Source organism: Stereum hirsutum, assembly GCF_000264905.1.
Source record: "Stereum hirsutum FP-91666 SS1 unplaced genomic scaffold STEHIscaffold_14, whole genome shotgun sequence".
In the NCBI taxonomy this organism is placed as follows: Eukaryota; Fungi; Basidiomycota; class Agaricomycetes; order Russulales; family Stereaceae; genus Stereum; species Stereum hirsutum.
The window spans coordinates 1,606,146-1,619,970 of NW_006763144.1; the positions used below are offsets into that span (position 1 = coordinate 1,606,146).

Genomic DNA, 13,825 nt, shown 5'->3' on the forward strand with positions numbered 1-13,825 from the left:
ACCCTCCTCCTCATCCACCCACGCCCTTCTACCTACCCCAAACAACCTCTGTACCAACCTCTCCATACACCCTCTACCCACTCTACCTGTCCCCATCCATTTCTCTCCAGTGGTTCCTCCAAATCAGCCCACTGCCCTGCCACCTCATCAAGCCCAACACCCAGCCCAGCTCTTCCTAGGCCTCTGGCTCGGGTTTTTTGTGTCTGGGAGGTATCTATGGACATGTTAGAGTTTGGCCATGGTAAAATTTCGCCTATTTATCCATCCTTTCTGTTTCTATGGCCACCCTCCCCTCCTACCCCCTCCTGCCTCCTCCTACCCCTCTAGAACAGCAGGAACCTTTGATCCTGCTCCCTTTTCTGCTCTAACTTGTATCTATCATGTTCCTCTACATGCACAATCTCTGTCTGCCTATGTAGCTGTCCTGTATAATTCCCCAGAGCATGTAGTATGTAATTAGGGGGAAAATGCGAAATATATTCATGTTTCATTTATTTCTTTGGGTTTCCTGGTGTGATCAGAGCCTGTGTGAATAAGATACATCTATATGAGGCTCAACAGCTCATATCTGACTTGGCTTGGGTGAAAAAACAAGTACAGAACCTGGGGAAAGGGAGAGCCACACTTGGGCCACAAAATACGCAAAAATCGAAATAAATTCATACAAACCCTATCTTGGACTCCAATATGAATGCATTGAGTAGATATATACTCTACTTAGGTGTACTATATACATATGTAGGTCAGGGGTAGTAAAACAATAAAGGAGGAGAAAGGGAAGGGCTGGGCTGCAGGAGCCAGTGGCACAGGCCAAGGCCGAACAGGAAACCCAAGTCTAGGGCAAGGGAAGTCAAAAAGGCCAGGCTATTAATGATAAATCATGGGGAATCATCCAAATTAGGAGATGCCCAGATCAATATGCTGTTCCGACGGCTTCCCTAGCTGAGTAAGCATGAGAAGCAAAGAAGCACTGCCAGGTGACAGCGGACAGTTTGGGCTGGAATTACAATGTTGATGGACGGGACTTCCGGCTTCACATTGTAATTCCAGTGTATGCTGTGGTGTCGCGAGAATTCTACAGTTTACGATGATGGGTATTGGGGGCGTAAGGAGCCCAGTCTCTATCCACAGTGGTTCGACCCTCATGCTCCCTGGCTCCTTTATATTCCCATCTCTCACTGTTACGACCGGGCTTAAGCTAGGCTTAAGGGCGGCGTCGGTTTCGTGAAGCGGGGAACGATTGAGTCGTTCGGCGCCGTCGGCTTGGGCGATCAGCAAGGGGCTTTGGAGGTTCCGGATCCGGGGTTCTGGCTTGGTTCGTCTAGACGCGGCGTCCGGTCTAGGATCGAGTTCGTTCAGATGAGGCGTCCTGCTAGAGCTGATGTGGATTCGAGGTTCTGATGGTAAAGCTCTTCAGTAGTCGATATTCGAGGGGTATCGTCTTGAGGTCGCACAAGACGATATCGAGAATTCTGGTGAATTCAACTGAAACACTGTAGGTACGATACAAGTGAACAGGTTGGAGAATCTCGACTACCAAGGTCCGATATTTATACTAATACAAGTCCGTGTGAATCGCCACGTCATCTAGGTCTGCCACATCAGCCTAAGAGTTCGTCTGCTCCGCCGAGCCAGAGTCAAGCCACGCCAAGATAGTCTGTGTCAGACAGAAGTAACGTGTCCGCAGTCCTCCTACGTGTCCAGTCAACTATCGTATGTGTGGTGTGTTGTTGTCAAGTATGGTCAGTCGTAGTTCTGTTTTGTTTTGTTACCTTTTCGTGAATGACCTTTGAGTGCTTGGACGGCAAGTCCACGCTTTCTCTCTATCTGTTGCTGGTGAGTTCATTTCATTTTTCTATTCAATAGTTTCTTACTTATTTCTTCTTGTAGCATCATTAGTGTCCTTTTATATAGTAAATCTTCCAATTATATATTTCTTGCTCACCCTGGGATCCCTCCAGCCACTCGGGCAACTACTACCTCAACTTCTCAATAAGAAACCCGCGGGTATATTCATGAGTACCTGTGTGTACCTGCGGCCATGGCCGACCCGTAAGTACCTGTGCTTGTGCGGGTACCTGTATCCACGAGTACAAGTATCCATTCCCACGGGTGCCACACCGGATACAGGTGTGGACTCCGAAGGAACAAGTACCTGTTCCGTGGGAACAGGTACTCGTACGGATATAATTGTGGCATGCCCTGGTAAGGAGCATACATATGGACATATTCTTTTTCCTTTTCTTTTCCTTTCCCTCTCCTTTTTTTATCATCAGAATCTCCTCTACCCTTCCCACTTCTCATCTCTCCAAATACATCCCGTTCCACTTACTCCAAGTTTCCCCTACGCCTCCTTGACTATGACTTCCAATCTCTCCTGACCTTACTTCTTCTACATTCCCATATCACTTCTGATTGGCTCCCTCACGTTCAACACATGTTACTCTGGTTAACTACTTCTCCTTTCTGATTGGCTACCCGGCTCTGATCCAGAGTCTGACTATCTCGTCAACTGACTTGGCCGGCCTCTCCTTGCTTCTGTCTCTCACATTCTACCTGATTGGCATAGACCTTCTCCCTCAGCTCCTAGCCTCTTGTAGTACTGTAGATTTTCGACCTAAAGTTCATCCCCGGTCCACCGGGACCACCGAACTGAACCTGTTCGGGGGGACAGTCCACTGTCCCCATCCCTTGTGACATCCCCATTTGGGTATATTTGACGGAATATTTTCCATATTTTCTCAGAACCCAACAAAAAACATACTAAAAAAGGTAATTGTCCCCTGTTCCCTGAGCTCAACGAACTTTGGAGGGGGACAGGCTGGATTTGGAGGGTAAAGTTCCCATGCCACTGATGAACTTTAGGTCGAAAGTCTACAGTATATATAGTGGTCTGCATATATCTACATACTCTAGCTTTGAGCTTGTCAACACCTGGACTAGCTCCCTGACTCAATCTCAGCACAATCGCGCGCTTAATTTTCACCACCAGGACAGAGCAGTTTCTGTGTGCTCTAGATATACAGTTTTTGTATGTGCCCATCATGTTCCGCGATAGTAGGTATATTCAATGCCTGCATGCTCATCGCGCTCAGGCCTGAAAGGTTATTGACACCACAATGTATCAGCCAATGTTTTCTGCTGAGTCCTATTTATGTACGCTTCCAGATGCTGCTGCGGTCAGTGAAGCAAGAACTCTGATGACAATTATCATCAGCCTGTGGACGTATTGAGCAGATACAGAGGCAGCCTCCAATACAAGTTTGTGAGCTGGACTTTCTGTGGCCCGGTCCTGATTTTTGCATGACCATCTGGCATCTGGAAGTAATTTTCGCTACCAAATACTCTACAGTATCTCTGATAAAATCCCCACCACAAATAAAGCTCAGAGAAGGATTGAGCAGGGTTAGAGATATCATTGTCAGAAAAGGTCTCTCAAGCAAGGTCAGTGCCACAACATGTGGAGCTTCCCTAGTATTTCAGGGTACTGTAGTTTTTCGACCAACTGTTCGTCACGCGTCACGCGGGGGAAAATCTGAGGGTGCCGATGAGCTCCAATTAGAAATCGAGGTTCATCGGCCAACCCCAACCCTAGAAATTTCCTAATCGGGCGAACAGTTGGTTGAAAAAGTACAGTATTTCCAAGAGTTCTGATGCTCTCCAGGCGCCGCAGTGGCATGTACGGTTGCCACAGAGTCCATGGATTGATTTCTTGTATCGCGGGTTCAAGCCACGCTTGTGCCGGGTAGCTTCCACTCCCTCTCATTTATATATGGCATACTATTAGAGGTAATTTGAGATGTCTTAGGCTGTAGCAGGCATATATGCATCCATGTAGCCTGTCTATCAATGGTATAGCACCCAGAGACCTCACAAATGCTCGAAAATGGACCTAAGTGAGTGAAAAAAGTGTATGCGTGCCTCGGATCGGACCCGGGGAGCCTTTGCCCTCTCTGCCGTGACTTGTGACGCTTGTGACTCAGTGTTACACGCGTGGTGCTGTGGCACCCAGTGGCCCAGGTCTGTGAATTATTTACGGTACTTGGTCTTCTACACAAAGCATCGGGAGTGATATAAATTGAGTGCTATGTAAACTTCTATACATAAAGATGTCTTATGCGCCAAAAATTTGACATCCCCATTTTTCTATTGACTTCATTCGGAAGTTATGGTGAGGGACATTTGTAAATCGCAGGTTGCTGCTCCCCAAATATTCTACTGACCATCTGCAGCAAAGATGTGTTGGAATTTGTGGATATATCTTGTCCTTTTCACTGGAGGCGAGTACACAAATAGACCTACAGACCTGGGGCCACATCACAATTGAGGCGCCACAAGAGGACTTGTCACAGGGGCACGTCACGGGAAGCGGCTCGTGCCGATGCCGCCTCCGACGCTCCGGGGTCCTTTTTTCGCCCGCTGAAAGCGTTTCTCGAGTTTCTGCAGCGTAAAGTTGTGCTAAATGCAGTAAAAAGTGACGAAAAACACGACTACCACTGCTTAAAGCACATCTAAATTGAGACATATTCCAAAAAGTACTAGAAAATGGCCAACATGGAGCCAGTTGAACTGAGTGTTGGCTGTGTGGCTTGAACTCGCGACACGAGAAATCAGTCCATGGACTCTGTGGCAACCGTAGGCGTGCTATCTTACTGATGAGGCGTGGTAATCATAGAACTTTGAAAGGAGTTTGCGTAGGTAGATGCGAATAAGCGTAAGGCCCACGAGTGTTCAACCCGCTCGTCGGAGACGTGCGACTGATAGACAGGCCCCACGAGGTCCCACGGTTTCAAGTTCATCTTGCAACCATTGACTCTTTAGATCTAGCGGGTCTGGCGGTGTAGTGCTCTGCGGGCTCCCTGCACTCTTGCTACTTTCCTGAGCGGGCTCTCTTGCCATCAATACTCGACGCCTGGTTTAACCTGGTTCAGCTTTCGTTGAACTTCAGTATTCAATGTCAATGACACTCGGCGCCGCGAAGGCTCGTCCGTCCGGTATACCTACAACCGGCAAACCAAGCGCCATTCCTACCCCAGGACGAACACGCTCTGCCTCGGCTGCCTCCCACAGATCGTCAATGGCCACTGAAGATGATGAGGCAATGTCGACCGCATTCGCAGATGCCATAAAAGCGAACGATCCAGCCCTCCACCGTTCCTATGGCTCCACCGGTTTAGGGAAACTGTCTTATCAACCTGATGCCGACGTACACCCCGCTCGATCTGGTCGCAAGTCTGTAGCAGGCCGGCCATCCTCCGTTGCCTCTTCTACCTCTGCTCTTGGTCTGTCTCGTAGAGCTCGTCCACTTACCCCAAACACGCGCTCTGTCAGTAGACAGTCGGAAAGGCGGAGCTCGAGCCGTATAGATGGGGTCTTTGACGTTGGAGACTGTGTGAGGATTGAGAGCCTGGGCTTCGAAGGAGTGTTGAGATTTTTGGGTGAAATTGATGGGAAGGCCGGTCAATGGGCGGGTGTAGAGCTATCGTAAGTCGATAATCCTATAGCCGCATCCTCCTTTATTCTCACAGGTTCCGATAAAAGTGGGGGTTTTTCAGGAAAAGGCAAGAACGATGGGTCTGTCGGCGGGTGAGCACAACATCTTTCTTATTCGTAGGTAACTTCCCGATCTGCTCCGTTCGTCAAGAGAATGTCGATATCGTAGTGCATTACGTTGCAGACAATTCTACTGTGTCTGTTGAATTATTGGTTGTCGTCGAGTGTCTTCGCCGTGTGTTCCACAATATCGTGTTAATTATCTGCTTGACAGGAAACGCTACTTTGATTGTGCGCCCAAGTGCGGCGTCTTTGTTTCCACGACCAAATTATCTCCCCCGACTGTTGGACCACTCGCTTCAGGATCCCGGCCTTCTTCCGTGGCCTCATTACATGGCGGCCAAACAATCGCTTCGTCCTCGAGCCATAGACCACCGTCAGTCTCCACAGGACGAGTCACTCCATATGGAAGAGCTTCTACAGCATCAATGAGAACCGGTAGGGTCACGCCATCCTCGTCCTCCACGCGGACTGCCCCTACATCTGCAACGGCGTCGGCTCCCTCGCGCTACAACAAGACCAGCATAACCTCCACACCCAAGGCCCCCAATGCAGAGGCCAATTCTTACGCTTTTAGCCCTGGGTCTAGAGCTTCTCGCTACGCTGAAATGACGGCTCAGCAACTGACGGCTCGCGCTACCGAATCCGGCGGAGCAACAGGGCCAACAATTCCCCCATCTCCTCGTACACGTGTCCCCAGCTCACCTTATTCAGGCTCAACATTTTATTCGAATACCCCTACATCATCCGCGAAGACTCCCAAGGCTGGATTAACATATCGTACCCCAGCCAATAATCCCGGCACACCGTCCCTCACACCCACTAAGCCCCGACCTTCGTCAAATGGCCCTCCACGACCCCGAATTCCTAGCTCTGTTGCCATGCCTCCACCTCCGTTTCCTATCACTCGCTCGATCTCTGCTTCCCTCGATGATTCACAATATGTTAGCACCTCGGAGGACGGCAATGTGGATATGTCTGATCTAATCTCGAACGGTCAATCTCTACGTGATAGGATCGCGCAGTTGGCATCGGGAAAGGTGTCTTCTTCGTCGTCACCACCCACCAGGCCGCCCTCTACCCCAGCCTTCGCACCAACAAATCACACCCCACAATCGGATACCTCGATGTCTACCCAGGCCTTACGGCTCGAGCTCGAGAGCGTGCATTCAGACAATAATCATTTGAGGCGTGTTGTAGAGGATCTCGAGACACGTCAGGCGGGCAACACGCAAGTCACGGAGACACTGCGTACGGAACGTGATGACGCGCTCGCCCGTATCTCTACGCTAGAAGCCTCCCTGAAGACAACTGAACGATCCTCTAAGGAACAGGCCGTCAAAATGGAATCCCTCGAACGTACTCTTGTGATTGCCACCGCCGACATGGACAAGGCCCGAATGGATGGAGAGTCTCGGATACGGGACATGCAATCCCGGTTGGATGACAAGGACACCCTCCTTCAAAATTTGAAAGAGGCTGTAGAACAAAAAGAGGGATTGGAGAGTGAGACTGATGCAATCTTGAAAACCAAAAATGCCGAGATTGCGTTACTCGAGGCCCGGGTCAACAAAGCTTACGCGGAGTTAGACGCAGAGCGAAAGGACCTGAGTAGTCAGGTAGACGAACTTCGTCAAGCTGGACAGGTACCCATCTTTTCTTCGGCCTCATCTTACCCTCTAACATTTATACAGGAAACCATCGCTCTCTACGAAGAACGGTTAAGTGCCGCGGAAAGCAAGCGATATGAACAGGAGGACATGATTGTTTCCTTGCGCGAACAACTTCGATCCCATATCCGACCTCCTTCTCCTTCTTCTACCGCGCGCATAGCCTCCTCCGCTGCCCAGATCGAGAATGAAACTCTGCGCGACCAAGTTTCGCACCTACAAGACAAGGTTGCCACCCTCGAAGATAACTTGGAAGAAAATCGCGTCAATGCGGATCGGGAAGATGCATTACTCCGAGAGAAGTTGAAGCGGGCAAAGGAGAAGGAGGACGCTTTGCGACAGCAGGCCGTTGATAACGAAAAGGAGATGGAGCGTATGGCCAAGTCCGAAAGCACAGCTCGAGGTCGTGTTGAAGAATTGGAAGAGGCTCTACGAGAAAGTGCTGTTGCTCTCGAGAATGCCCAAGCAGAAATCGAGGGTTTGCGATTCGAGATCGCGGTATGTCGTCTCACTTATGTTGGTGGGTTCAGGGCATTTACCTTTCTCGAACCACGCAGAATTTGGAGTCTCTGGCGTCCAATTCCCAAAGTCCGGCTGAACAACTTACTGAGATGGCTCGTCGAGCCACTGCCGATCGAGCACGCTACACCCAGGAATTGGGGCAACTCAGAGGAGAAATCGACCAACTCAAGTCAGAGAAGGCCATCATCTCTCAAATGCTTGACGACAGAGATTCCTCTGTCAGCATGCGCGTCGATTACGATAAGGACGAGGTAAGTGGTTGTGTTCGAACAGTCAACCCACGCTCACAACCTGCCTTGCTAGACCATACGCCTCAATGAGGAGCTACGTCAAGAACTTGTCACTGAAAGGAACATTTCCATCGAGTTGCGCAAAGAACTGAACCTTCGGTCCCAAGAAGCAGAATCAGCGCGTAAGAAGGCGTCACGGGAATTCCTCGCACAGGATGATCTGCCAGAGACGAAGCCAGTGTCGCCGTCTTCCTCTCGGCGTGAATCGGCTGCTGTACGCGAGGAATTGGCTGGTCTCAAGTAAGTCAACTCGACCTCTGTTCTGTTCGAGCCAGACCCGAACACTATCACCCTCTAGGCATATAATACAGGAGCTACAGAAGGAGAATGTTGCCACTGTTCAGTTGAATAGAGTACTCGAATCGGAAAATAAGCTTCTATTGACCGAAACAGAACAGCTTCGTGAGGTAGGCCTCCACCTCTCACTACCAAACGATCCATTCACTGTTTCTGCAGGAGATGAAGACACTCGAGGATAATGTCGAGAAGAGTTTGCTTCGTCAAGAACAGGAGCTTGAACAGGAGGCTTTGTCGGGCGGCGACACCGCGTCACTGTCACGAGCGATGAAAGAAATGAAAGCGAAGCACGAGGTATGCAGTTTCGTATGAAGAGGCAAGTAGTAACTTTAATACTTTCCCTTTGTCTGCGTAGATGGACATGGAACAACTACGGAAACGACAGGCCGACAATGAAATGAAGAGTGCCAGGACGATCCATGATGTGAGTTGTCACCCGCTGGTCAGAGAAATCGTGTCATCTTCTGACACTTGTCCATTTAGCTGAATAAGGAAGTGAGTGAACTAGAGAGCTTAGTTGAATCTAAGGTACGTACCAGGTTGACTGCATGAGTGACGACTGTTGATCGATGCGTCCATGATAGATTTATCGCGAGGTCAGTATTTATCTCGTATAGCGGCCGGTATTTTACTGACTATACACAGGACGAACTGGAGCAAGAGCTTGAGAGAATGAAGGAGAAGTTGTCCAGGAGCCAGCGCAAGTCGTCCAAGAACGCGTCCGACACGGTCAGCGGTGCGGTCGTGTGCGAGATCTGCGAGCAACAAGGTCATGACATTTTTGGATGTGACGTGCTGAAAGGAGAGGCGGCGCCGAGCCGGCCGGTGTCTGCGATGAGCGAGCAATCATCGGAGAAGGAGTTGTATTGTGAGGACTGTGGCGAACGTGGCCATTTGGCGACGGAGTGCGCTCACTCTATGGATGTGTTTTGAGTCTCTGACTGTGTCTTTGACGGTGTCTTTGTATGTTATGGCCTGAGCCGATATACCCCGCTCCTATCTTTACTGGCTATTTAACGGTCCCGATGGGGGCAAGCGCGAGAGTGACGTAGGGCGCGAGTGACGTCAGACCAGGGTCGGACGCGGTTCAAAAGCCAAGCTCGTCGCGACGAACTCTCTGCAAAACGTCTTCCTCCCAGCCCCGAAACCCAGAATACCCTCGCCATGTCCTACGCCTCCGTCGCCGCCCATAATGCTCCCCCGCCCTCAGAGCAACCTCATGCTGATCCTTCTCTCCTCACCACACCGAGTGACGTGCAGCCTGTGGCCACAGCCGTCGACGACTCTGCCAAAGTCAATGTCGCCCCCGCAGATTTCAAGACCCATCCGTCCACATTGACCTCCGAGGTTGCGGACTCCATCCCTCCGTATCCGATATCTGAATCCCCTGCACCCACTGGAAAACCTTCCGCACGCAAACGCGCACATGACGCCGAGAAGAAGGCCGAGGCCAAGTCTCTCCAACTCTGGGGAACTATTCATGAGCAACTTATGCGACCCGCTGTAGCGGGTGGCCTCATCGGCGTTGGTTCGTATACTTATTATCAAATGGATCTAGTATAGCCAGCTTATACCTGTTTCATTATGGTAGTCAACGTCGGTCTTATGGCAGGCACCGCCTATGCGTACTACAGCCAGCCTCACTTACGCCGTGACATCAAGATGATCTCCTCCACTGTTATCGGAGGATTCCTTTTGCTTGGTGGAGAAGGATACCTTGCTGAGGCTTACCGCAACACGGCCCAAGGACAGGAGGAGGAGCGCAGAGCCAGAGAAGAAGGATCGGTAATCTACCGACACTTGCGGGAACAGGTCTTGAGGCCAGGCGTTCTTGGAGGACTTGTTGGTTTGGGTGCGTACCCATCGATACGTTTTCAATACTGTTAACTTATATGCCCTTCATCATGCTAGCCAACGTCGGTATCATCGGCACCGTTGGGTATTTCGCGTACACGAACTGGGACAGACCCCACTGGGACAGGCGTACATTGTCCGCCATCTCAGTGGGCCTCCTGACGCTGTGGGGTGGCGAAGGGTCAGTGCTTTTCTTTTGCGGATCCTCATCACACAATCTCACAGCTTTTTTTGATCACGTAGTTACATCGCTGAGCAGGTTCGCGAGGGCAAGATTCAACCGCCAAGGCCCTAAATTAGTGTAGAGCGTATTAGTCTTTTTTCGTGATTAGGGGATGTGTTTTTAAACTAGGTAGTTCCATGGACACAGAAGTGGTGTAGTTATACCTCTGTAATTCTCGGTGATTTGGATTCGTGATGTTCTCGTTTGAACACAATGAACATAGTTCGAACAAATATTGCGTGTGATCCCGTTGCGTGTGGCACCGGCAGTGAGTGGCGCGCGGGACTACAACGCCCCGGCGACGGCCGAAACCCAAAATTTCGAGCGCAAGCCGACGAGGAAGTCCTGTGGCAATACCCTCTGACGCTGCTCGACTCATAACGCTACAGGGCGTACTCCCTTTCTCTAGTCGGCCGTCACCTTCCTGCTACATTCACCATGTCTCGATTTTTCAAACAAGCCGATGATTCCTCCTCCGACTCTGATTCCGAGGAGGAGCTCATGACGAGCGGCGACGAAGATGATGCCGCCGCCGCAACCAAGCCAGCAACTGCTGCCAAACCAGCCATGTCTCGCTTCCTTCGTAAGGCCGACTCAGGCTCCAGCTCAGACGAAGACGAAGACTCGGAGGATGAGAGTGAGATGTCGGACGAGGAGGGACAGAAGGAGACGAAGAAGAAGTCCCGATTTCTGCGCAGCGACAGTGAGGGTGAGGAGAGCGATGAGGATGTGAAACGGGTGGTCAAAAGCGCGAGGGACAAACGTCTAGACGAGATGGAGGCTACTGGAAAGGTCATGGATAATGCTCTGAAGATCAACGATTGGGTGGCCATCTCGAACGGTAAGCCCAACCCCTCGAAAGTATTCACCGCACTCTCACTCTGATACAATTATTTGGTGGCAGAATTCGACAAGTTGACGCGTATGGTACAGCGTCAGCAGAACATGTCCGAGCCCATTCCTCCATTCTACATCCGCACACTCTCCTCTTTAGAGACATCCCTTAACTCTGCTCTCGCGAAGGAGAAAGAAGCCAAGAAGAAGATGAACGCTAGTAATGCCCGTGCACTCACGGCCATGAAACAGAAAGTGAAGAAGACCGCGAAGGAGTATGAGAAAGAGTTGAAGCAATTCCAAGAGGTGCGTCGCTCTGTGACTTGTACACCAGCGCCCTCAGTCTTAGATTACAATCAGGATCCGGAGGCGTACGAGCGCCAGTACACTGTTTCCTCCGCACCACCTGTCGATTCGGCTGCCCCTAAGGCCAAGAAAAACAAGGCGGTTGTAGATGTTGAGGAAGACGGAGATTTCGAGACTGTCGGGAAAGGCGGAAAGAGCATTCAGTTCACGGCCGAAGGCATCTTCAAAAACCTGCAAATGATCCAAGAAGCTCGCGGAAAGAAGGTATTCCTTTTCCTTGACCCTCGTGTGTTTATAGCGTTGCTCATATCATGCAGAATACAGACCGTGCCGATCAATTACGCATACTTGAAAAACTGCTCGAAGTCGCAGAAACGCCGTACCAGCGGATACGTGTTCTCCTCGGTCTTGTCTCTTCCCGGTTCGACTACAACTCGTCAGTAACGTCCTACATGCCTCTCGAACTCTGGTCGTCCGCCCAGAAGGAGATAGATCAGCTCATCACCATCGTCACACAAGACCTTTCATACTCTATCCAAGAGGTGACGGAAGACTATGACGAATCAGTGGACCGATCCCCCTCTGACGCCGAGGGCGGTATTGTGCGGATACGCGGTAGTATGATCAGTTTCATTGACCGCTTGGACGACGAGTTCACAAAGAGCCTGCAAAACCTCGACCCTCACGGAACTGAATACGTTGACCGTTTGAAGGATGAGAAAGGCTTGTATGTTACGATTTGCCGGGCACAGGCTCTGTACGAGCTGAAGTCAGAGCCCGACGCTCTAGCTCGGGTGGTCATGCGACGCCTAGAGCATATATATTTCAAGGTCAGTCACTTGTTCATGTACGGCACACTGTGGGCACTCAAGACGATCATCTCTAGCCCGACGCTGTCCTCAATGCTCTAGAGACCGCCGCCGCCGCTTCCGACTCTGTCCCATCCCTGTCGCTCGCCTCGCAGACGACATCTGCTAACCTTATTCATTCTCTTTGTGTCCATCTTTACCGGTCCGGCAACACTCTTCTCAAAACTCGGGCAATGCTCAGCCACATCTATCATCACGCACTCCAGAACGACTTCTACACCGCCCGCGACATGCTTCTCATGTCTCATCTGCAAGAAACAATCTATTCTGCCGATGTCGCCACCCAGATTCTTTACAATCGCAGTGTCGTGCAGCTCGGTCTTTGCGCCTTCCGATGTGGCCTGATCAAGGAGTCCCAGGCGACGTTGCAGGACATCTTCACTACCCAACGAGTCAAGGAGCTTCTGGCCCAGGGTGTTCACCAACAACGTTTCCAGACCCTCACTCCGGAGCAGGAGAAGGCTGAAAAGCAAAGGCAACTTCCCTTCCATATGCACGTCAACACCGAGTTGCTCGAGGCCGCATTCCTCGTCTCGAGTATGTTAGTGGAGATCCCGATGCTCGCCAGTATCGAGTCAGAGGAATTGAAGCGCAAGACCATTTCGAAGCCTTTCCGCCGTCTTCTTGACTTCGCCGATAGACAGGTCTTCACCGGTCCTCCGGAAAGCACGAGAGACCACATCATGCAGGCGAGCAAGGCCCTCCAAGATGGACAGTGGGAACTCTGCCGTGATCTCATCCAAGGCATCAAGATATGGGACCTCATGCCCGAAACCGAAACCGTCAAAGACATGCTTGCCAAGTGCGTTTGTTCCCACCATCTGCGTCAGATCTAACTGACCTTGTTCATCATAGACGCATCCAAGAGGAGGGTCTGCGCACCTACCTTTTTACCTACGCACCTCACTACAAGACGCTCTCACTATCGCTCTTGTCTCGAACCTTCTCTCTTCCTTTACGGACGGTCAACTCCATCGTATCTAAGATGATATGGAGCGAGGAACTCCCCGCGTCCCTCGACCAGGCCGTTGGGGTTATCATCTTCAACCGTGTGGAGCTTTCGCGAACGCAACAGCTCGCGCAGGTCCTCGCTGAAAAGGTCGGACACCTCGTGGAGCAGAACGAGAAGACGCTCGACTTCCGCCTAGGCGGCACAACGGGCTGGGGGGACAGGGCGGATGGAGCAAAGGGCGAGAAACGTGGCGAACAGACCCAGGAGCGAAGAGGGCGGGGCGAACGCAGCAGAGGGGGCTCTGGTGCCCGAGGTCCGTTGTCCCTTCTCGAACTATTTCCCGACCCGTTACTCATCCAACCTTTCCTGCATAGGTGCCCGTGGCGGTCGCGGTGCGCGCTTCGCGCAAGGCTTGGGCAATCAGATGCCTGCCACGCAACGAGTCCGATAAATTG

The 13,825-nt window shown here is 51.1% G+C and overlaps 3 protein-coding genes across 3 annotated transcripts; all 3 read left to right on the forward strand.

The window, feature by feature from the left end:
• Positions 1-4,836: 4,836 nt before the first annotated feature.
• On the forward strand, positions 4,837-9,329 carry STEHIDRAFT_171206 (uncharacterized protein). The gene is made up of 12 exons (XM_007308207.1): positions 4,837-5,484; positions 5,542-5,586; positions 5,768-7,199; positions 7,248-7,721; positions 7,781-7,996; positions 8,049-8,275; positions 8,334-8,442; positions 8,492-8,626; positions 8,688-8,756; positions 8,816-8,860; positions 8,917-8,928; positions 8,978-9,329. Exons 1-12 carry the CDS (start codon positions 4,955-4,957, stop codon positions 9,263-9,265), a joined length of 3,582 nt encoding a protein of 1,193 aa, XP_007308269.1. The 5' UTR covers positions 4,837-4,954; the 3' UTR covers positions 9,266-9,329.
• A 167-nt stretch (positions 9,330-9,496) lies between these two features.
• STEHIDRAFT_102693 (uncharacterized protein) lies at positions 9,497-10,624 on the forward strand (the record flags this gene model as incomplete). Its single annotated transcript, XM_007308208.1, has 4 exons — positions 9,497-9,860; positions 9,924-10,184; positions 10,244-10,367; positions 10,430-10,624. The coding sequence occupies 4 exons, from the start codon at positions 9,497-9,499 to the stop codon at positions 10,479-10,481; spliced, it is 801 nt and encodes a 266-aa protein (XP_007308270.1). The 3' UTR covers positions 10,482-10,624.
• Positions 10,625-10,910: 286 nt separating this feature from the next.
• STEHIDRAFT_64317 (eukaryotic translation initiation factor 3 subunit 8) lies at positions 10,911-13,821 on the forward strand (the record flags this gene model as incomplete). The annotated part of the gene is made up of 7 exons (XM_007307775.1): positions 10,911-11,250; positions 11,314-11,549; positions 11,604-11,813; positions 11,867-12,379; positions 12,436-13,220; positions 13,274-13,674; positions 13,745-13,821. 7 exons carry the CDS (start codon positions 10,911-10,913, stop codon positions 13,819-13,821), a joined length of 2,562 nt encoding a protein of 853 aa, XP_007307837.1.
• Between the last annotated feature and the right edge of the window lie 4 nt (positions 13,822-13,825).

Coding starts and splice junctions, on each gene's coding strand:
- STEHIDRAFT_171206 (XM_007308207.1), top strand. CDS start 4,955: ATGTCAATGACACTCGGCGCCGCGAAGGCTCGTCCGTCCGGTATACCT. Junction 7,997..8,048: donor TCGATTACGATAAGGACGAG/GTAAGTGGTTGT, acceptor CTGCCTTGCTAG/ACCATACGCCTCAATGAGGA. Junction 8,757..8,815: donor GTGCCAGGACGATCCATGAT/GTGAGTTGTCAC, acceptor TTGTCCATTTAG/CTGAATAAGGAAGTGAGTGA.